The 22,945-nt window shown below is 37.0% G+C and overlaps 1 protein-coding gene across 1 annotated transcript in view; it reads right to left on the bottom strand.

The window, feature by feature from the left end:
- Dcc (DCC netrin 1 receptor) overlaps window positions 1-22,945 on the bottom strand; it is a 992,977-nt gene that overhangs the window by 93,532 nt on the left and 876,500 nt on the right. The window contains exons 16-19 of the mRNA XM_042675181.1: window positions 17,688-17,783; window positions 11,544-11,776; window positions 6,954-7,092; window positions 354-461 (exon numbers count right to left, since the gene is read on the bottom strand). Coding sequence (XP_042531115.1) covers window positions 354-461; window positions 6,954-7,092; window positions 11,544-11,776; window positions 17,688-17,783 — 576 coding nt within the window. The remainder of the gene's footprint in view (window positions 1-353; window positions 462-6,953; window positions 7,093-11,543; window positions 11,777-17,687; window positions 17,784-22,945) is intronic.

Below are 22,945 nucleotides of genomic sequence, written 5' to 3'. Positions count from 1 at the left end.
TTGTATTTTATAATTGCCAAACAACCAGCTTCTTTGTAGTCAGTTATTCTCAGAGGCACTTTATGAGAAGGTTAGCTTAATGCCCTATAAGATGCAAAACAAAGGTCTATCCTAATTGAAACACACATCTTGCAAAAGCAGCTCAAAGGAAGTGCATGTGTGTCTGTGTTTGAATGCACCATTAGAGAATTCTTAGTCAGTAGGGGATCTTGAAAGGATAAACAGAGAAGGCCAGGGAGTGAACTGAGATGCTGAGACACACTCTAAACACTAAGGTAAAGAGCAAAATGTGAGGTACACGGTCTCTGGTGATGCAGGCAGGGCAAAACTGGGGAAGAAAGCTGGGCGCTTACCAGTTATTTTCCCATTGGCTTCCAAGGGAGGCTGCCAGCTCACAATGACAGCACGAGGTTTCCCTTCACGAGTAATGACTGTCAAGTCCTTGGGAGCGGAGGTCGGGGCTGTGAGAGGAGACAGAGACAATGCCTGGTCAATGGTAGTGAAAGAAAACAGACAATGATAGCACTTTGAATCATGATGTTGGCACTTGGAATCTGTCATGAAGCATGTTGTGTTGGTTTTGCCACTGAGAGTCTCTTACAAGGGTTTGAATTACATAAGCAAACAAGAAAAATGTAAAACCTAGGGGATTTCCATGTAAAATAAGTGACTTCAAAGGTGTGACTTCAGAGGGAATAAAAGACCTCCAAATCTGGAATGCACATTTGCAAATGCTTTCAAGTGAGCTCACACTGAGGGTTGAAAAATCATTATAGGAACAAGGAAACTACATAGATAGTAAGATTGATGGGCACTTGTCTGTAAGAGAAAAAATCTGCTGCAATTGTAGTTTATAACTTAACAAAAAAAACCAACTTCCATATTTCCTTAAATATGAAACAAATCAATGATTTTCAATTTGCATTAAGACATTGCCTGTGTAACACACTAGTCATCTTCTAAACAAGAACACAAAGTATAGAGGAAAAGAGTCAAAGGGCATCATGATTCTGGCATGAACTAAATATGAAACTCTGCTTTTTTGGGAGCTACTTCTTGAACATGTTATGCTTAATTTAAAAGAATATGCTTTACAAGAGGAGGCACACTGGCTAACCAGTATGTTTCCCAGACTTCTTTTCATCTGTTTTCTCATTTTCTGTGCTTTGAAAAACAATTTTTCCTACTGAATAGCTAATAATGCTCCAAGTGTAATACTCACAGTCTTCTTGCTATGCTTAATTTGACACAGGCAAATTTAGAGTACATGTAGGCTCTATTTGGGGGCTCTAGAGGAATTTTCCTGTGCTAAATAGGAATTCAATGTCTTGCAAAATAGGTACAACTTTATCTCTAAATCTGAACCCACCTCTACTCTAACCATTCTCTTTGGTTCTTCTGTTGGTCAGATAGCAGTAAATTAGTATACACTCTATTTTAAGTAACTTTTCTTAAATAGTTATAAATATGAACTAAAGAAACACGATTTCATCTACCGTATCACTCATACCATTTTCCTTTCTGCTGTTCTGATCCAAGAGTACTGGGGTTCTAAGTTATTCAAACTTATACCTCATTTTAATACTTTGACTAGGTACTGAACATATTTATATCTTCAAAGAAAACAATGTAGGAGACAGAAGACTCAAAGGAAAAGGTAGAAAAGAATAATAAGAAAAGGAGAAAGATATGGAAGAGGAGGAGAGAGAGAATCAGGATAAGTTGCTCCTTGAATAATGAGAATTCATAAGTAAAAATTCAAATCAAAGACACTATGGAAAGAAAAGTGGACTTTTTTGGGCAAAATATCAAAGAGGTAATGGTCTCTTAAAGAAGCATTATTCCATGGGGGAGGAACATACAAAGAAACAAAAAATATCGCATGGTACATTATAAATAAGTTGGAAACAACAGCGAGAAAGAAAAAGAAAAAAACACTTGTGTCCCTTTCTTGGGGTGCATCTCATTTAACATCATCTTATCTGGTCACGTGTACATAGCTTTTGACCTTTTCTGCTCCCCCACGGTATAACCCCTGTTTTCACTGTATATGATGTTGGTGCCCTGTGTCTTGTATATACACTTGTCTAATTTGTGGAGGGGAAGGGAAAAAAACCAAAATGCTTAAATAGGGATACAGGTTGACCCATTGTAACAACGAGATGAACAAGACACTATGTTGAAAAATGAACTTTACAATTTAGGCACGGGGAGGGCTGGGGTGGGGGGTGGTGTAGTTGTGGAGATGGGAGGGAAGGGATGGTAGGGGAAAAACAAAGGAGGAGGTAACAATGCTTGATAAGAAATGTACTCATTACCTTGCTCATATAACTATAATATTTTTGCAATAAAAGTATAAAAATATTTAGTATAAAAAAACAAAAACAGGGGCTGGGAAGGTGGCTCAGTGGTAGAGCACTTGCCTTGCATGCCTGAGGCCCTGGGTTCGATTCCCCAGCACCACATAAGCACAAAAGAAAAAAAAAGCCGGAAGTGGCGCTATGGCTCAAATGGTAGAGCGCTAGCCTTGAGCTGAAGAGCTGAGGGACAGCGCCCAGGCCCAAAGTTCAGGCCCCACTACTGGACCCAAAAAAACCCCAAAAAACAAAAACAAAAAACCAACAAAAAGAAGCATTATTCTCCTAAAGAGTTCATTGAACATAGTTTGTAGGTCGCAAATAAAAAGTAAGACATGTTGATTTAGTTTATTATTTTTTGACTTAATTATAACAAGTACAAATGGAATATTGAAATAATGAAAGAAATTAAAAGACCTTTTTAAGTAGTCAGAATTTTTTATTCTTTCCTAGGTTAAAATTCTAGTAGATGCTTATTTAGAAAATACGATTTATGATTAGGTTGCTTTACTTAATCTGTTCTGGTATTCAAGAGAGGTAACTCTTCAGCTTTTGCCTTCAAAATACATGGGAGAGCTAGTTCTTCCAAAAACAGCATAACCAAATTATTTTGGGTGCTACATAAGTTCTTATCGATTGTAATGTTGGATAGTATTAATGGCTCTAATATTTTAAGGTAATTATATGAATCACACATGACCTTAGCATCCATCATCTCTACTACAATCAGCTGTGAGTCTATCCTGCTGTAGGAGCATGGTGGCTTGGGGGTGAATAGAGGGAGACTGAGGTAGGAAAGGAGAAGCTATCGATGAACGTGTCAAAGTTTCAGTTAGATGAAAGAAATAAACTTTAGTATCTATTATACTGAATGGTGACCGTAGTTCAGAATAATGTTCTGTGGTTTACAAAGTTTCAAATGAGTATAAAATTTTAACATTAAATGATTATTTTTAATGTAAGATGATCACTTGATGTTAAAAAAATAACTTGCTGAAGTGAAAGCTAGATGTTCACTAGCTTGGCTGAGTTCTTCTACAACATGCACATAGATCAAATCCATACGCAGTGTCCCAAATATATGCAAGTACTTCTGTATTGACTGCCTGACTTATCCGAGATTCTATTTAAACCAATGGTAATAAATGCCACACCCTCTAGGATTTGTACTTCCTTTTCAAGCTTGATTTCCCATTGTCCCCCAAATACTGTGATCTAGTCACCTTGAATCGTTCATGTCTCTTGAGTAAGTCTTTGTGACATCTGCTATTCATGCTGCTCTCTTCCTTTGAAAATCCCTGCAGCAGCAGGTAGGTACCTGATAAGCCACCTAGGCCATAGCATTCTCTCCTTCCAACAGCCTCCCTTTATTCCTCAAAGAGAATTTGTCCTTCCATCCATTTGTTGTGATTTGCAACCTATCCCATTTTTTTTTTTACTGTTATTAAGAAATAAAAGTTGTTTCAGGATTCTATCAAAATCTTTTTCTTCTTTTTGAATGATCATTCTCTTTTTTGGATTATTATTCTGTCAAGGATATAACCTGCATTGTCTTTACCTTTGATACAAAGTGCTAGCCTCAGGGCCTAGTGAAGATTATTAGAACCCTATTAGGACTGTGATGAGTAACTTGTTCAACTAGATGAACCTTGCTCTCTGATATTTCTGGCTCTCAACCTATTTTTCTGCCCTTGAATTTCTTTAGTGAGTGCCTGAATGGATGATAACATTCAAGATTTAGAACATTTCTGCCATGGGGCTCATAGTAGGCTTTTGGTGTTTGGATTGCTAACAACCCATCTGCTTCCCCCTCCTTAGAGAGATGCCCTGGGCTCTTTCCTTAAAGAGCAAGGATTCTGAGTCATACAAGCTTGATAGCAGCATTGATTGAGAGTTAATGATCTCTTTTTTACCCTGTCTTTAGCTGTGTGATATTTAGTTTAAAAGCTGTCACTAAGGTTCTCTCTTCTGAGAAGCTGAGTCTGGATTCAGAATGGAAAGCACAGAGTCAAAGTGATTGAAGTAAGGGAAAGACTAGGTCTAATTAAGTCACCTTGTTCTTATTCTCACAGCCATCCTGGCACCTAGCCAGGCAGTCAGGGCTTCAAAGCCCTAGAGGTAAGACAAGCCTTCCTTTGAATTGTTTAGACCCAGAAAGGATGTATCATGCTCTGTAGCCCCAGAGAAGTTCCAGCTCTCAGGTAATGGGTAAGCCTGAATTTCAAGAGGCAGAGGTGGAGATTTGGAAGATCAGTTATTGGACCTGTCAGTCCTGTGCCTTGAACTTGAGGGACTCTTGAGTTCCTGAGACCCTGGCCCCTCAATTGACCCTATTTTAGGGTCAGATCAGTGTAGACATCATCATGCCAGGCCTCCTGTTCTGTGTCCTGTCTCGTGGCTCTGATCCGGTCACCATGGTGTTCCACTCTAGCCTTCCATAAGGGTGGATCTGGGTTGTTGGTATTGTTTTTCTGTTCTTTCTTTCCTCTCCTGCTCTCATAACTCAGTTTCTAATAGTGTTAAGTGTATTCACGGGGCTGCAGGTCTTTGTGACAATAGTCTGCTTGCAGATTCTGGCCTTTTACTAAAGACTCCCAATTTGACCTCTCAAAATGTGGCTTCTCTGTATCTAACTGACTGGATTCACCTTACAAAATGATCACAGCACCCTAAAACGGTGCACCCATATGTTTCTATTTCTAAAGCGGGCTCTTGGTCCTTTGCAAGGCCTAATTATTTCAGGTATCCTTCCTGTTATTTTTTTTTACCTAAGTGAATCAAAATAAAATAAAGGATTCATCATCTGTGTACCACATAAAGTATTTTCCTTCAACATTTGCCAGCCACTCAAGTTGATCATAAGCCATCCAGCCTATGAAACCCCAGAGAGATTGTATGTTGTTGTAGAATTAGAACCCAACCCTAATATTGCTTCATTCACCTCCTTTCCTTCTTGCAGTTATAAAGACTGATGACATTTGTGAAGTATTTCCACTTCTCATCATCACTCTGGATTCTTATCCACATGCTATTTCCACCTATGTGCTGATCATTATTTGATTTGACAATCATCCTTTCTACCAACCACATTTCTGAGAGTTAATATCTTTGGCTCTGCATCATTGGTGTCTTTACAAGACCAGGCACATGATGATAGAACAATAAGGTACAATGACCAAGTCAGGTAAATAATACATATATGATATGCAAAAGGAAAAGGATATAAAGTTATAGAACTAGAAAATTTTTATTGGGGAAAGGTAGAAAAATGTAAATTAGTAGTAGAACCTTATCAACTGAGGTAGTCATTCCAAATAGAAAAAAAATAATATTTCAATAGAAATTCAGCCTACACAGAGAAGAGTTTCATTTGATTTTGTTTTTTAAATTTGTACACCTTTACTGTAGTTTAACCGATATGATACGAGACTATAACAGCAATGTAAAAGTATGCATTTTTCAGATGTGGAGATCTGTGACCTATAAATTAAATACATTCCATTTTTGTTAATATTATGAGCTCTATATTTATGATCCATAATAAATGGACCAAGCAAACTTACAGTGATGTATATAGAGTGAATTGTATCATCAGTAAATTGAGTTATTTCAATTTGCATAATGGTTTTCTACTATGCTGCTCCATTTCCAAAGAATGAACAAGACCACCTGGAAATGCCTTCCCATATCCAGCTGCCCTTGTTTAGGGTAAGTATCTATGAAACATCACTCTAAGGCAACGTTTTCTTCTGTATCTGATTTCTCTCAAAACATCAAATATCTGTCATGAATATTTGCTGTTCAAAAACACAACTATTTTGAATAGAGATAAACAGATGGATTTCTACTCTTTTGTTAAATATATTGAAGTGTAAATTCATATTAAGGGGCCATAAATTAACATTGTAAAGGTTATATAGAATATATACTACAGGAATAAATCTCTAATGGAGTAAATGGTACATTTATATACATGAATGGTATATAAAAATTATATATAATATATGCAATATTTATATATTTAATATTGTATAATATATTATATATCATCTGTATATTATACACATATATTATATTAATATAATATATAATTACATATATACATATAGGTTATATACACATTATATATTATATACATATAATACACATATGTATTATATATAGTACATGTCATATATGATTATATATAATATATAATGTGTACGATTTATATATACCAATATATATTATGTTTATAAATTATTACATATATATGTAATTATATTATGTAATATATATAATCATACTTTAATCTGTCATGTAAAATTGCAATATACATAAAATTGTAATATGTAATGCACATTATATATTATGCCATATATAATAATATAGAATACATATTACACATCATATATAATATATATTACATTTATAATATATATACCATTTAATCCATTGGAGACTCATTTTCTTTTTGAAGAGGAATTCTATTATTATCATGGATTATGAAATATGAAGGATGCACAGTTTTACGTGGGAGAAGATGTAGTTGGGAAGCTGCACTGTGTGTGTTTGAACTTCTACAGAATCAGAGGGGTCCAGTCTTTCTTCACATACCTGCCTCATAGGTAGTGGCATGTGCTGTCATGCTCCACGTGCTTGACCTTCTGTTCTTTGTTACCATGACTGAAAACTCATACATCGTGTTTGGCTTCAGGCCTGTTGCTGTGTAGCTGAGCGATGTTGTGTCTTCTGACTATAAGAGTAGGAAATAAGCACAGATGAAACAAATGAACTTGATCAACTCAGTAAATAATCAAATCATGTAAACAGACTTCCACATAAGCCAGTGAAAAATGAATTTCAACACAGTAGCAGCATAGACTCTGCTTCTCTGTCAACTAGTTTCTATACACTGATTTTACATCTTCAATATGATTCATAAAATCAAGCATTATGTTGTTCAAAGTGGCAACTAGCTGATCAAATTTTCCTAAGTGATGTAATAGCTGAACAGGACTAACTCCAGTTTAGTCTGCTAACTCCATTTCTGCAAGTTGTCTGCTCTGATCTAAACTTAAGTTTATTTGTAATTGAAATCTGGGGAGAGGGGATGGGGAGCTTAGTAAATATGTTTTATGTAGATTATCACTATCATTTTCCACTGATAATGAAGGGAATTTATGAATGCTCTACTGCTTATCATGTTCTAAAATATACAGACTTTAATTTTTCCATAGTCTATTTTGCTTTTAGAATAAAGATAAAAATAGGAGTTCTGTTCATTGTGATTTTCTTTCTTTGTACATATTTCACATTAAAGCACCATTTAAGGTTGGAATTTGATGCAATTGATCTAGAGAGGAACAACAAACTGGATAAATATTAAAGGATGCTATTGCTATGAAAATGATTCATTTTAAGCCTTCTGAATCCATCCTTGCCATTTACAAAAATTAAAGTTATTTTAGTAGAAAGTTAAATGATGTATCTTATATTTTTATTGCTTATGCAAACATCAACATGGTAATAATGTGAAAACACATTTGTCTCCTAGGCTAAAGCATATTTCCCATATGACCTGACAGATTTGAAACTATTTACCTCTCTTTTAAACATCTACTTACGGTTGCTATTTAGAACTTGGTTTTCTTCCAAACTTAAATATTGACTTTTGCGTCTCTATTTATTGCATTTGTTGTATATCCTCACCACCACAGATATTTTATCTATCTCTCCCTTAATACTATAATATGGTAAATCTTTTTTATTATACCGTGAATCTTTCTTAGGTTAGGTTATAACCATGAAAAACCCTATATTTTGTTATGACACAAAATAAATATTTAACTGTATTAATAACATTTCCATATATGCCCATCCATCCTGTTAAACTCATGACCTCCAAAACATTTATCAGAAGAACTTCTTTAAAACAGCTGTAAAATATGGCTTCTATAAACATAAAAGCACTTTGTATCATCAAGAAGTGGAATCCCACCAAACAAAACACAAAGTAGCTGGCTAGTAAGTGAAATCAAATATGCCCTGGTCTGTGATCACGTCTAATACCTGAGTCTTCTACCTAAAAGTAGGAGGGGAAATGAGGCATCACTGACATTTAGGGTATCACTAAACAACATCACCTATAAGATTTGTACTCTATAGTTACCACAAATTTAATCAGTTTGCTCTGGGAACGCACAGAACCATTAAGTCCAGTCATCCCATGGGAAGTTATGGCCAGTTACTGGGTTTTTTTTGAAACACATAATACTCAGTAGCACTCTGACACTCTTCACCTGTAATAAGCATGGTACTAACTTCAGCATTATAACGAATGGGAAATAAGTTATGTAAAATAGTTACAGGCCCAGTGTTAGTATTAAATAAATGTCAGCCGAAATGACTCACAAATTAACCAATGTTAGATGTCATTTGAGTTGTGAGTCACATTTCCTATTGAGTTTCATCTTGAGGAAGAAGACTGAGTCTTGAACCACTGCGGATATTCTATACATTCCTATGAAAGCTGGAGAGTTCTAGGAAACTATTAATGAATGTGGACATTCATATAAAACAGTATGAGAATACGTATTTCAATAGAAATGATAGAAATCCCTCCATTTAATTGGGAAGGCCAAAATAGCTTTGGACAACTAAACATGAGTATCAGGATTGTGGCAACTATTTTTTTTTTGTAATTTGCTTATATGTCTTCCTGGTACACCAGATATATCCTTTCTGTTTCTACACCACTCAACATATCCTTCTCTTTCCTCTAAAACTCTTTATCTCAGGATGTAGGTGTAGCATGGTATGTGTATGTGAGTGTGTGTGTATGTGTGTGTGAATGTGTGTGTGTGATATGTATGTAAAGAATGGCATGTTATTAATTGAAAGCCTTAAGGAAGATAATAGGAAAAGGAATAGTTAAAATCAAATCCTTTGGGGTTGGAGTCTCATTTTACAGGCGTTCTTTATGAGGCTCAATATTCCATGTCTGCCGCACAAACTATTCAATTGAAATCATTTGCCTCAAGAAATCTTGGAGCTAAAACCATTCTTCAGAAAACAATCATTGTCTTTAGAACATTTCAAATTCTGGCAAAGTGTCCATAGCCATTCTGTGAAATGAATGAATCTACAAACCATAGCAATTATGAGTATAAAATTTTGAAAGTGGGGAAAGTCATCTTTGAAAAGTAAACTTAAAATTGGACAATCTATAAAGAGATATTTTTAACACTCTCATATGTTTCCTTGATTGTCCTTTCTGATGATGTTAGCTTTATTTATGACTGTGCTGGGTCTTAAAACTAGCACTGTAAGGAAATATATGGGGTACTTGCTACATATCTTATATCAGAGATACTATTTGGACTTGCCAGGACATTTTTTTCCTGGTCTAACAGTTCAACACTATTAAAGAAAGCTGTTTGTTGAATGCTTTCAACTAAAATTTTATTTATGGGGAAATGTGAGTTTTATGTGATTTAAAATTGGAAAGACACTAGAATCTCTTCTAGCATGGCTACAGGAAGAAAGAAGCAGACTTAACAGAATTATCCATGGGATTTTGCTATCTCTCTCTTGGGTTGGAGTCAGAAATTCCCAAAGGACATTTTCATCCCCCTCCAAATCACCGCTGGCTTGAGGTTGGATTAAGGGAGAAAGTATTTCAGTGGAAGGAACAGTGGAGAAAAGATCTAATTCTCCCTGAGCCACTCTAGGTAGGAGCAAGGAGTAGAGACGAAAGCCGATGCTCTGAAACTGAAGAGCTGGGGTTGAGCAGTAGGATCCCTTTGTTGTTGTACATTATTTACCTTCTTTCTTACTCCCAAAGCTTCCATTTTTCCCTCCTAGGTATCCTCTTGCGAAGCATGAAGTTTGAAATGTGGGTTCAAACATTAGGTCAGTTGACGAGCTTTAGTGTTCTTTCAAATATGCCTATGCAAGTGAGTAGATAACTCATTCCAAAAATTATATGGAATATGTGAATTAAGATATCAAGAACATGTTTTATTTCTACACAAATGAATTCTCTATGTCTTACAATCTTACCGATACAAAATGAGTGATCAATCATCACTTGTTAATCTGTTTGTTGTTGTTTACATTTCTGTTGTGTCTGTGCATGCTAAAGCTCTGTTTAGAAAGTAACATAATTATTCAGTTAATAACCCTTTGGTAGAGGTGCAGAGGTTGGACAGTAGAGACTTGAAATTGGCAATGACAGTGTCTCAAATTTGTCCCCAAGAGCACCTAGAGGCGTTGAGAGGTGGCTCAGTGATGAAGAAAGGGATATGGGCTGTTATAATTTGTATCATTAGCTCAATTTCTTTACTGCAGGAAAGTGTTTTCAAAGGCAAACGAAGTCAAGGTTAAAGTCAATGATATCAGGCTGTTGGTGACTAGTAATCCTCACTACTTAGAGTTGAGGATCAAGGTTCCAAGCCAGTCTGGGCAGGAAAGACCAAGAGACTCTTAATCATTAATAATCACAAAAACAAACATTCAAATAAAACTGGATGGGGGACCTGTGGCTGAAGAGGTAGAGCAGTAGCTTTGAGCAAAATAGCCCAAGGATAGCACCCAGGCCCTGAGTGGCAAAGGAGAGAGAGAGAGAGAGAGAGAGAGAGAGAGCACAGGAAGGAAGGAAGGAGGGAAGGAAGGAAGGAAGGAACAAAGAGAGAAGGGAAGATAGAGAAAGAGGGAGGGAGAGAAGAATTAATGGCTTATGGAGATTTCTGAAGATGCTACAAAAAATACCTCCAAAGTATCTATTCCCAGTTATATTTTCCTTGAGTCTGTGTTCCTGTGCTATTTATGGTGTCAATCTAGATTCCAAATTGAAGGAAAAATGCTAAAGTCAAGCTAGAAAATTTTTATCAGAGTCCTGTTAAGTACAAAGGAAAATAAGCATTCTCTCATGCAGGATTGAAGTTATGGTGACAAACCCAGCCTCTGGTTGAATTCAAATATTGTTTTATAGCCTTTGATGTTTGTTATGCTGTCTGATAGTTGTTTCCTAAGACCTACTTGTTTGGAACTAATTTTAGATCATGAGTTATTACAATGTTTCATTTCCCCATGTAAAAAGCCCCAGTCATAGAGAAGTCGTGACACTCCAGGACACTCCTGAAAATCGCAGATCAAACACGTGGCAGTTCATTTGAAACTTCATGCACTCAGCAAAACCTTCACCTTGTATTTGGCGCTCGCAGAAAAGCTGGTCCTCCACCGGACAGTGTAGAGTCGCATGTCAGATGTCTTCTGGTTCTTGGGGATGGAATTGTCGGCCCAGCTCACCCTGACAGCCTCGTGGGACAGAGCGACAGCCTGGACACCTACTGGTGGGAGCATGGGGGTGGACACATCTGGCACAGAGGTAGGGAAATCATCAAGCAAAGGATAATAGTCAACGGGGTCAGTGGGATCTGGGTTCCAAACCCGCCGAATAATGAAACAAACGAACACAAAGGCAAACAAAGGCGTTAAAAAAGAAATAACCAGTGGCAACACATCACGATGGGTTAAAATGCATGGCAATAATGATGAAGAGGGAACACGAGAAGAACAGGGAAAAATACAATTAATTCCATCAGAAATACGTATTAGAAGCATTACTGTTACGCTACAAAATCAACAGTATTCGTCCACAGTCATTTCCTTATTTGGTTTAAATCCATTCGGCTGTCACTTCTGGTTGTATATTTTCAAAGCCCCCCTCCCCTTTGGAATGTTGCGCATCGCCTCTTAAAAGGCTTTGTATAATATTGATCAGTTTCATCACTTTTTACGATTTCAAATAACAACATAAAATGGTGTCTCTGATTTATTTCTTCCTGCCAAGAAAATAAATGTTGATTGAAATGCCAATGTCTCGTTTCTATTCCTTCTCTAGCTTGTCTGTGTTACTCCAGTGATCTCTTTATTGCCTAGAGCGTATCTACATAAATATTGTTCAGGCAAGAAACAAACAAAGTATAAAGAGCAAAGAACCCCACCAATCTAGATTTGGGTAGTGATTTCAGAAAACCAGAATAATGAAATATACCTGGTCACAGGGGTCAGTTCATATTTGATCATTCGTTTTTGAACTAGCAACTGCTAGAGCATAGTTTTCTTAGACTATAATCCTTACAGAACATATAGAAATATCCATATCACCCCTACTCTTAACCAATACATAACTCATATTTTCATCTTTGCTGGCATTCCTATATTCACCATGCTTGTTCTGACCTTTCAAGTTGAGTGCAAAGATTAAGCTTTGGATGAGACCACAAAATGAACTGCCTACATATTGACAAGATCTTTTTTTCTATTTATTTATTTATTTATTAGGGTCCATCCTGAGGCTTGAACTTAAGGCTGTGCACTGTCCCAGAGCTCTTTTGCTCAAGGCTAGTAGTGTTCTACCACTGAAGTCACAAATCCACTTCTGGCTTGTGTTTGATGATTAATTCGAAAAAGAGTCAAACAGACTCTTGCCCAGGCTGGCTTCCAACATGCATTGTTGGATCTCAGCTTTCTGAGTAGCTAGGATTACAAGAGTCAGCCACCTGAACTTGACCTGAGGAGACTTTTCTCTGAGGTACAAACCTTTTTTGATCCACAATATAATGAGAACTTTGAGAATAATATATAGTTGAGAATAATAATAAGTTTTAAAACATGAAAGTTTGCCCTAATGTCTTGTACTTCTTTTTCATGCTGGGAGATCATAATCTAAGAAGTTTACTTGGTGGCGGTGCTAATAGTCCACTGTTGAGTTACTTTTACTTAATGTGTTCACATTAAAAATTAAGCTTCATATTATACAATGTGTATTCTCCCTCAAAACAATGGAGATGTGAGAGCAGAGCTCCCAGACTGGGAATAAGAGACAGATCCTGCTGCAATGTAGTGTTTTCAGCAGTGTACACATGGTTATTTATTTACTTTTAAACAGTCTAGTTGAGAGCTGAGTGGCTTCTGGCAGGTTCTAATTACTTCACTTGGTCCCCTGCTTTCAAATTCCTATCCTATCCCCTATTTGCCATTTTGCCTTCTAGTGAATTATTTAGTGCGTTACTTCTCTGGGGTCTTTGGAGCTATCTGTAAAACTGAAAAGCAAAACAGAACAAAAGGTAGGAGAGAGAGAAAGAGAGAGAATGTTTAAAATTTTCATGGCAGAGCCCAGGTTTTCTGTATTTCCTTTGATGTCTCTTTTTATTAAGGGTTGCTTTACACTCAAATAGATTTATGAAAGGAATAAGAGGGAAGAAAAACCCCGAGCCTTCACAACATTCAGAGTCATTCATCAGGTTTGTGCAGCAGTACAAGATTTGTTTTTCTTTTTGCTAAACCAAAGCCAGTATTGACTCACTTGCTTCTATTCTCAGCTGACTATAGAAATTTAAATCCCGTGGAAGGAGTCTTAAGTTTCTTGTGCTTAGGGCTACAATCTCTTGATTGCTTATCTGAATTGAGTTAGCAAACATGTTAACTTTATGTTCTCTGGCTGACATGTAGAGACCCTTCTACATTTTTTTTTCTGATTTACTTTATTGTTGTTTTAGAAGTGCTATACAGCAGGGTTACCTTTATATACATCAGGTAATAAGTACATTTCCTTTCACATAGTATCATCTGTGTCCTCATTCTCTCTTATTCCCTTCCTCCTCAGTTAGACTGGCCAATGTTTTGAATTCTGACAACAACAAATGCTGGCAGGGATGTGGGGGAAAAGGAACCCTAGTGTACTGCTGGTGGGAATGTAAACTAGCACAATCACTCTGGAAAGCAGCCTGGAGGTTCCTCCAAAGTAAACATAGACCTTCCCTATGTATGACCCAGTCATACCACTCCTAGGCATCTGCATCATGAACTAGGACCCTTCTACTTTTGATTTTACAACAGCAAAATACGTGTGATGAATGTTACTGAGTTCCTTGGAGTCACTTGCAGAATGTGTCTTCAAATTCCCACCAATCTGTCCTATTGATAGCTCGCTATAGGCTTTCATAATCCAGGTATTACTTTCCTTCCTCCTTTGAAGAAGATAAGATTTTCATACTTATCTTGTCACTTTACTCAGTACATCTTGTGCAGTTGCTTTGTCTAATACAATAACCACTAGCATTTTAATTCAATAAATAAAAATTATTTTAAAAGTATTTCATTGTCTTAGGCAATTTTAAGTACTAAATGCTTACAAGAATCTGGGGTCTACAATACTGAATAGAGCAGATATGCAGCATTTCCGACATAGAAGCGTTCCAGAGGCTAGCAAGCATGACAGATTATATTTATTGCAAATGTCTTTTTTCTCTTTGGTCAGAAGTTGCTTGAGTAACTAATTTTAAAAGTTCTTTGTTTTTAGGATCTTTTTTCTTTCTCCTATTGGGTACCTTATATGAGATAGATAGATAGACAGACAGAAAGACAGATAGATGATAAGTACATATAGACATTATATCTGTCCATATATATCCTCAAATCTTTTGTTAAGCAAGAAACTTATTCTCAGGACATGTTTTAGTAAAATCTCATGAATTTTCAGGCATTATATTTAAATTCAAAAGAAACTTAATAACAAAATTTTGCATCTGATATGTCCTTCATTTAAACAATGATAAAAACAATGGAACATAAACAAATTCATACAACCTACTCATTCTCTCTTTGATATTTATTTGCCTTCTGGCCTTCTAGAAATTTATAACATATTGTTATCACAAGAAGGAATAAAAAGCTTTACAGAAAACAACTTAAACTCTTTTGGCACATGGCCAAGGAACTTCCTCCAACAGGTAGAGTACTGAGATGACTTGTCTGGATTAAAGACTCCAAAATCTATCAGCACATGAATTTAGGAAGCTCTAGAGCCTGGTGCTTACTTTAGCTCAATGCTTTTATTGTCTCTGATCTATTTGGTGTTTATTTTATACCGGCAGTTTTCCAAGACTGCTCATGGGAATATTTTGCAGGAGCTCAAAAACAGAGATTGTCTTTTACGTGTCCCTATGACACATTTATCGACAGATTTTCTTCCAGAACCTTAACCTTTGGTTTCATTTATTTGTCCTATGTTCTCTACAATGTTTAGAAACATAATAAAATAATTCTTTAATATCCAAAAAAGTCTATTCTTTCTTTTTGGAATGGACTGGCCAGATATAATTCTTTCCATATCTATTACTGGCTTTTCTTTAATAAGAAAGCTTCTTATACACTTTCCAGCTTTGGTATCGTTTGATTTCTCTCATCCATGAGGATGAGACTCATATTATGAAAATAAAACCAAGCTTTTATGGATCACTGGTCTTCAGAAACCATTCTGAGAATGCCAGATGCAGAGAATTAAAGAGTGACAACAAATGTCACAGTGAAAGAAGTCGATAATACTAGTCCTGGTTCTTCCTGAGTGACTCATCTTCAATTCATTTGAATGCTACAACATTTATTTTTATTGGTTTTGCTGAATGACTAATATGTAGATATAGATATACATATATATTTATGTTTATATATACATATATATATATATATATATATATATTCTGGTACTAAGGCTTCAACTCAGGAGCTCACATTCTTGGACTTAAGGCTGCTGCTCTACCACTTGAGCCATACCTCTCTACTTCTGGTGGTTTGCTGGTTATTTGAAAAGAACTGTCTCAAGAATCTGTTTGTTCTGACTGGCTCCAAACCACAATTCTCAGATCTCAGCCTTCTGAGTAGCTATAGGCATGAACCGCCAGGGTCTGGCTGGAAAACTAACTGTTTATTTGTCAGTTCAATGGTCCATACGGCCTTTAAGTTTGTTAGAACAACAAGAGGGTTGGAAGTCTGGTCTTAGTATGATTTGGTATGACCTGATCATGGATCAAGGTCACTATGTGAATGCACATCTCCTTGGGGTTTTTACCTGAGGCAGGAGACAGGCACCTTATGTGAATTACAGGAATCTGCCTTCCCAGAGATCTCCCTTCTTATAGAGCAAGATAATGAAGGGGAAGTAATCATTCCAAGCACCTGCCCACTATACTGTATATCACAATCCTAGACCTCTGTTTGCATGTCTGAAGATAACACATTTGTTAGAAAATATTCTCTAAGGCAAGGTGCATTATTTCCCCTATTTTGAGGAGTCAGGAGCCATCTTGATGACATAATACTATATTTTTATCTCCAAATAGATGAAAATAAATACATCCTCTCATGCCCTATATTTTGCATCTGATTCTGGGCAGGTATCAATGCTTGAAACCCAGCGTCAATGGTTCCAAGAGTCCAAAACAATAACTTTATCTTAAAAGAAAATCTGGCTGAAATGAATAAAATGCTGGTATTTTTTGGAAATCATAGCATCATACCTGCAAACGTGTACAAGTATTTTTCTTATGACATGTTTATAAATGGAGCTTGTGGATTTGGAAAACAAATTTTTTGGAGGTCACGAAAGTCCCAGAATCTCACTATTCTCGTTCTAACCATTTATTACTACTGATCTGGACTTTATATTTCAGTCATTTTTCACGCTCTCTGATCAGTCTGCCATGGAAACTACAGCTTACTATCTCAGATCCTTCATTCTCATTAAGCAAAAACAGATGACAATTTAATGAGATCTGAAGGTGTGAGTGTACGAAGAGATGGCTTGAAGTATTAAAAGAAGAGACAAACTTCTTGACTTTCACTTCCATGCTTTACACTTAAGTCTGAGGGGCAGGGTGACAGTCAAGTGCCTTTCCAAGAGCTCTGAACAACCCGATAGTTTTGTTACTAAGTAAGCACAGATTTATTAACAAATGCCTCCAAATGTCTGTGAGCTCACCTTTTACCCATCCTGTTTATATTGTGTTCTTATTGGCTGCTTTTACTGTCCAACTCATAAAACCCTTACTTCAGGTGAATCATATAAGCCTAGGGACCTGGTACAGAGAAGCTTGTCTTCATGTGGGCATCTGATTGCCTCTGATCAGGGACTTTCTTGCCTCAGTGGTACTACAGAGCTACTAAGATCAGACGAGATCGGGTGCGTTCAGGGTGGTATGGCCGTAGACAGAGCTACTAAGATGACAGTGGAAGAGAGGTCTACATTATCTCAGCACTCCTTCTATTTCATTTTGAGGGGGGGAAAAAAGAAATAGGACAGTGTTATGTGCATACAAGTGTTTGTAGAAAGACATGAACACCCATAGATGCATATACTGCTCAGAACACTCAGAAAATGGACATATTCATTTAAGGGCTTTTTTCTTCTTTGTTCCTACTTGGTTTTATTTTGCTTCAGTTTGTCAGTATTAGCCCAAATCCAAACCCTGATTTGTGAGAAGTGCATGGAAGAGTTTCTCTTACCTGTTATGGACCGGGTGGTGGCACTTTCATAGAGGGGAACGCCTTCCCCTGCATTGTTAAAAGCTTTTAGGGAGATTACATAATGGGAGCTTGACTCTAGAGAAGAACAGAAACAAGTTGAAAATGTTGATTTATTCCGTGCTCTAAAATACTCAGGGTAAACATTTTCCTGAACACAATTTTAGCATAACCAATTAAGAAAATTGTTGTTTAGAAATGAGTGGATTCTGAGAAGACTATGTGGCCATTAGATTTTTTAAAATCACTTTTGATTCTCCATATGAAAAATGAATTAAAGAACTAGATATTAAACCTGAATAACTAGACACAAAGGACTAGATATAAATTAGGTAGTAAAAGTGTTGAAACCAAAGGCATTTCGAGTAATAATAAAAACATGGGAGGAGATACATCTTCAAACCCTAAAGTCGAAGTAGAGGTATACAAGCAGCCAACAGCCTTATGATCAGTGTGTTATCTACATCGATGTTTTATTTTCTATTTTTTTAAAAAACAAGCATTTAGTTAGGAATAAGGATAACCCTAAAGCACCTGTCATGTAATGCCTGAAAACACTGCTGGTCAGATGGAAAGGCAGAAACACAAACTTTGAAAATGACTTGCAAACTCTCCTTTCCAGGATAGCACCTACCCTGGATACAAAAGCAAGAGTTCATAGAGATCCCTTTGATCTATTGTTAGTTTAATCCCAGTCTAGCACAAATGAAAGGAAAAGAAACTTGGTGGATTTAGAAGAGGTGTTTGAGCAACTGGAAGTTCAGGGTAAAAAAACTGATCATTTGCTCAGGAAAAATTCCTTACAAAATTAAATCTAGAACCAGATAAAATAAGACAAGTGCACAAAAAGCATGAAAGTAGATGAAATACATGAGAAAAATAGATTAAAATTCTAATTTGCTATTCCCAAATGAACTGTTAGATATGAAACAGATACATGAATCACAATTAGAAAAACTAAAATTGAAATGACATAAATCAAGGAAGAATTAATGTGCAAAAGAAATAAAAGTAACCAACCAACACAATAAAGACCTAACATACATACAGGTAGTCAGAGTCCTTGGAGACAAAAACCAGAAAGGAGAATAAATACTAAAAATATTCCTTTTTCTGACATACATGTTTTGACATGTGGATAAAAATAGTATCTGACATCTGGAGGAATTAGATCATTATCGGGCATTTTGACACCAACATTTTATGTCAGAAGGATTTACAGTAATTCATTTCAGATCTTCTAGATAAAAAATATAATTTAAGGATTTCATAGTCAACAAAAGTTAACAGTAAACATAATGCATGGAGTAATCAAACTGCAATTTACTGGCAAGTAATCATATAATACTGTTCCCCTGACACCCAGAACTTCGGGGAAAAAAAAACCCAAAAAAAGTGCTTTTGGCATCCAAGATAAGTAGAGGATCCACTGGTCTAATGTCTAACTGGTGAATGATTAGTTGTATGAGCCACAGCTAAGTGAGGGTTAGAAGAGAGATTTTATTTTGTAACAGGTGGCCATATAAAACAGCAACAAACTGCAATGGTAAAGCAGATTTGAGGGAAAATAGGGACAGTGAATGCAAACAAATGCTCCAATAATTTATCATTGATAACAATATCACAATCATTTGCACACTGGTACTACTATGATAAGAGTCAACCTGAGAAATTCTAATTCTAGTAGCCCTTGTGTCCTTGAGACCTAGGCTTGTGATGTGCAATGGAAGGGCATAAAGATAGATTGCAAAAGAAGTAGAGTCCTCGAATTGATTTGGATACAGTTCAAATGGCAGTGGTATGCTATCTCTGTTGTGGTTCTCCAGAAATGGAGGAACCAACAGTAGAAAGCACTGTTAGCATGCTGCGGACTTCAGGTCTGAGGCAAGTATTTCCAACTGGAAAGGACACAGGTTTCTTGCAGAACTGGTAAAGCCTGAAATAGGAAATATGCAGATTGAGCCGGAACATGTTGACATACTAGAAAGGGAGCGAACAGGGCTGAGAAGATGGCTTAGTGGTAGAGTGCTGGCCTAGCATTCACGAAGCCCTGGGTTCAATCCTCAGTACCACATACACAGAAAAAGCTGGAAGTGGCACTGTGGCTCAAGGGGTAGAGTGCTAGCCTTGAGCAATAGAAGCTCAGAGACAGTGCCCAGGCCCTGAGTTCAAGCCCCAGGACTTGGGGGGGGGGGGGAAGAGGAAGAGAGGGGAACAGCCAAAGACTGTATCAGGTCAAGGGAATCCAGAGGTCCGTTTAAGGAGTGTTCCCTTGGTGAGGGACTAGGCCAGTCTGTGTAGGGATAACGATAAGAGTTTCGATGAACTGAAGCCAAACGTGTGGAATCATACAGGTAATATTGACTAATAAGAGTCATGTCGGAGGTTGACAAAAAACCAAATTATTATTTGGAAAACCTGTGAGGAATTGATCACTTATCATATCTTTCCCAAGTAAGCTTTATCCTGTAACTCCATAGTATAAACAGTTTTCTTAAGCTTTATTTGAACAGAAATTAAGTGATAGAATTGAAAAATTGCTGTTTTGCAGCCCACCCAGTGAATGTATGGATATAGGCAGTAAACATTCATAATTGCTAAGATAAACCTAGAGAAATAATAAACACTAAGAATCCCCTAACAAAAGATCATATTATCCTCCTTAGAACTGTCAAAAGGATCCAAGCTACTTAGTTCGATCATTGGTCTGGATAATTGTTTATAGGAAAGAGAACAAAGAAACACAACACGTTCAAAGTTATCATTGCTTACTAAGCTATACATCCCACACATATGGCTTTCTGAATCTGGATTTTTTTTTATCAGACCCTAAAGCCAAAATGTAAGATAAAACATAAGAAGATAAGATAAACATAAGAAAAACATAAAATCAGTTTATAATTCATGTAGGCAAATGACTGCCATGCAATGATTGCTTTCTCTTTCCATAAGAGAATATATATTTCAGTTTATGTTGGCAAACTAGCTAGTAGGAAAGTAACAAATCAACAGAGAACAAATGCTCTTCTTCAACATCCAAGAATATTTGTAAAAGATGGACCTTTATTATCAAGTCAGTAACTTAATTCTGGGGAAGGGATAAGTGGGAAAAAACAACATGAAATTAATAATAGATATGAATGGTATAACTTATGAATGTTATATTAACTCAGAGCAGAGGCCTGAAAAATAAGTGAGGGACAGCGTCATGAAAACTTTTCAGCTGATGTAGAGCTGGAACCAGAGTTTTTGGAGGAAGGCAGGTTTTAGGGTTAGAGGATGGTAGGATGAAAAAAAAAAAGCTCAGCAAAGGGGAAATAATGAAAAATCCATACAGGCAGGCCAGCGAAACACTTCTCTACCAGGATGAATCTCCTTTTTAGTTATTACAGTAGAAACTAAATCTGATTTCAAACATATGATTCATCTACACAATGGCAATATAAACATTTATATTAGGTTTGAATCTAATCATATATGAAATTGCTTTTTTGTGGTTCAATTCCATTTGGTTGAACCTCATACGTCTATGTGTTTGCATTACCTAGGTATTTACAAAGGGAGCAAGAATGAGCTCAGGAACAGCAAACTCATGCTGAGGAGTTACTTTTAGTCTAGCTTTTGAGGCAAGAGAATGAGAAAACTGCCCCCCCAGTTAATGAGGACAAGGGCTCCACCTGGGGAGCCACTATTTAGAAGTCTAAGACACTACTGGCAGAAGGATGTGAGTCTCAGATTCTTCGCACATCTAGAATTTATGTGAAATCCACATTCACTGTTGGCGGAGATCTTAAATAAACAAATGTGTGATGCCCAAAGAAAATAAATACTTGGATTGAATTTAAGGCTGCTATGGATGGGACTTTTCGTAGCCTTGAAGATTTTGTTATAGTATGTTGAAGCTGATGAATCCAAGCCTGTGGCCATTAGTAGATAAGCTTGGAGAGATTCCAACACATACCACCATATGTAAATATGTATATACTCGTGGAAAAGTAGGAAATGAGATCTGGTCTTCTCCAAGATGTCCACCGTAAGAGCAATAGCCCCCATTTTAAAACTTCATATTATGTGGCAAGGAAGATGGATGCACACTGATAATGACATGGATCTTCATTTGCACAAAGACATTGGGTATCCCTGTTTTACATCTACATAGCTAATTTTCACAGGAATTCTGAGTTACGAGTTGTCATCTGGATAGGCCCTCTGGCTTCTGACTCCATGTTAGTAGTCAGTACTTCCAGGTACGTGGGCAGTGTGGCCCAGGGACACAGTGCTCCTACCTCCACTTCCCACCTGCTTCACCCCTCTCTGAATAACAGACTCGGAGAAAGATCCCATTGCATTACTAGATTCTTACCCTCTACTCTTTGGAAGTGCATATCATTTTTCATTTAAAAAGTAAAAGGTATATTTAACCATTATGAAAGTATCACAACATGCTGGGCATGAGTGGCTCAAATTTATAATCTTAGCTACTCAGGAAGCTGAGAGCTGAGGATTGCGGGTCAAACCCAGCCTGGGCAGGTATGTCCATGAGACTCTTATCTCCAGTAAACTACTAAAAAAAAAAAGCCAGAAGTGGAGCTGTGGCTCAAGTGTTACAGTTCTAACCTTGAGCAAAAAAGCTTAGGGATAGCACCCAGGCCCAAGTTCAAGCCCCATGATTGGCACGTGCGCGTGTGCATGTGTATACACACACACACACACACACACTAAAGTCCTTTAACTGTTTTACTTTCACTGCATAGCAGCAGGATGCTGGTGCTGGTAATCCTAGCTACTCAGGAGACTAGGATCTGAGGACCTTGATTCAAAGCCAGCCCAGGCACAAACGTCTGTGTGGCTCTACTCCCACTTGGCTATCACAGACCAGGAAGTGGATGTAGCTTAGGTAGTAGAGTATCAGCCTTGATCAGCCAAAGAAAAGTGCCCAGGCACCCTGAACAAAAGCCCCCAGTACTGGGGCAAAAAGTCTGGAGGGTAACATGTGCAGTAGAGGGGTGAGGAAGAAAAGCCCCATACATCATTTGGCATAAGGTGAGACAGGTTGGTTTGATCTCTCCAGCAGCCTGTGATCTCTTTTCCTTATAAATATGCAAATGACCCATAATGGAGTGTCCTCCACCCCTAAAATGTGCTGGAGTCTTACCATATGCTAGCTGTTGGGCGAATGAATTAATGTAGTCACCACAATTCTACAAATTCAACTATATCATGCACACCTCAGAGATGTT

The sequence above is a fragment of the Dipodomys spectabilis genome, unplaced genomic scaffold (assembly GCF_019054845.1).
Source record: "Dipodomys spectabilis isolate Male_0828 unplaced genomic scaffold, ASM1905484v1 ptg000024l, whole genome shotgun sequence".
In the NCBI taxonomy this organism is placed as follows: domain Eukaryota; kingdom Metazoa; phylum Chordata; class Mammalia; order Rodentia; family Heteromyidae; genus Dipodomys; species Dipodomys spectabilis.
The sequence above is the reverse complement of the archived record's forward strand: the minus strand, read 5'-3'. Positions and strand labels throughout refer to the sequence as shown.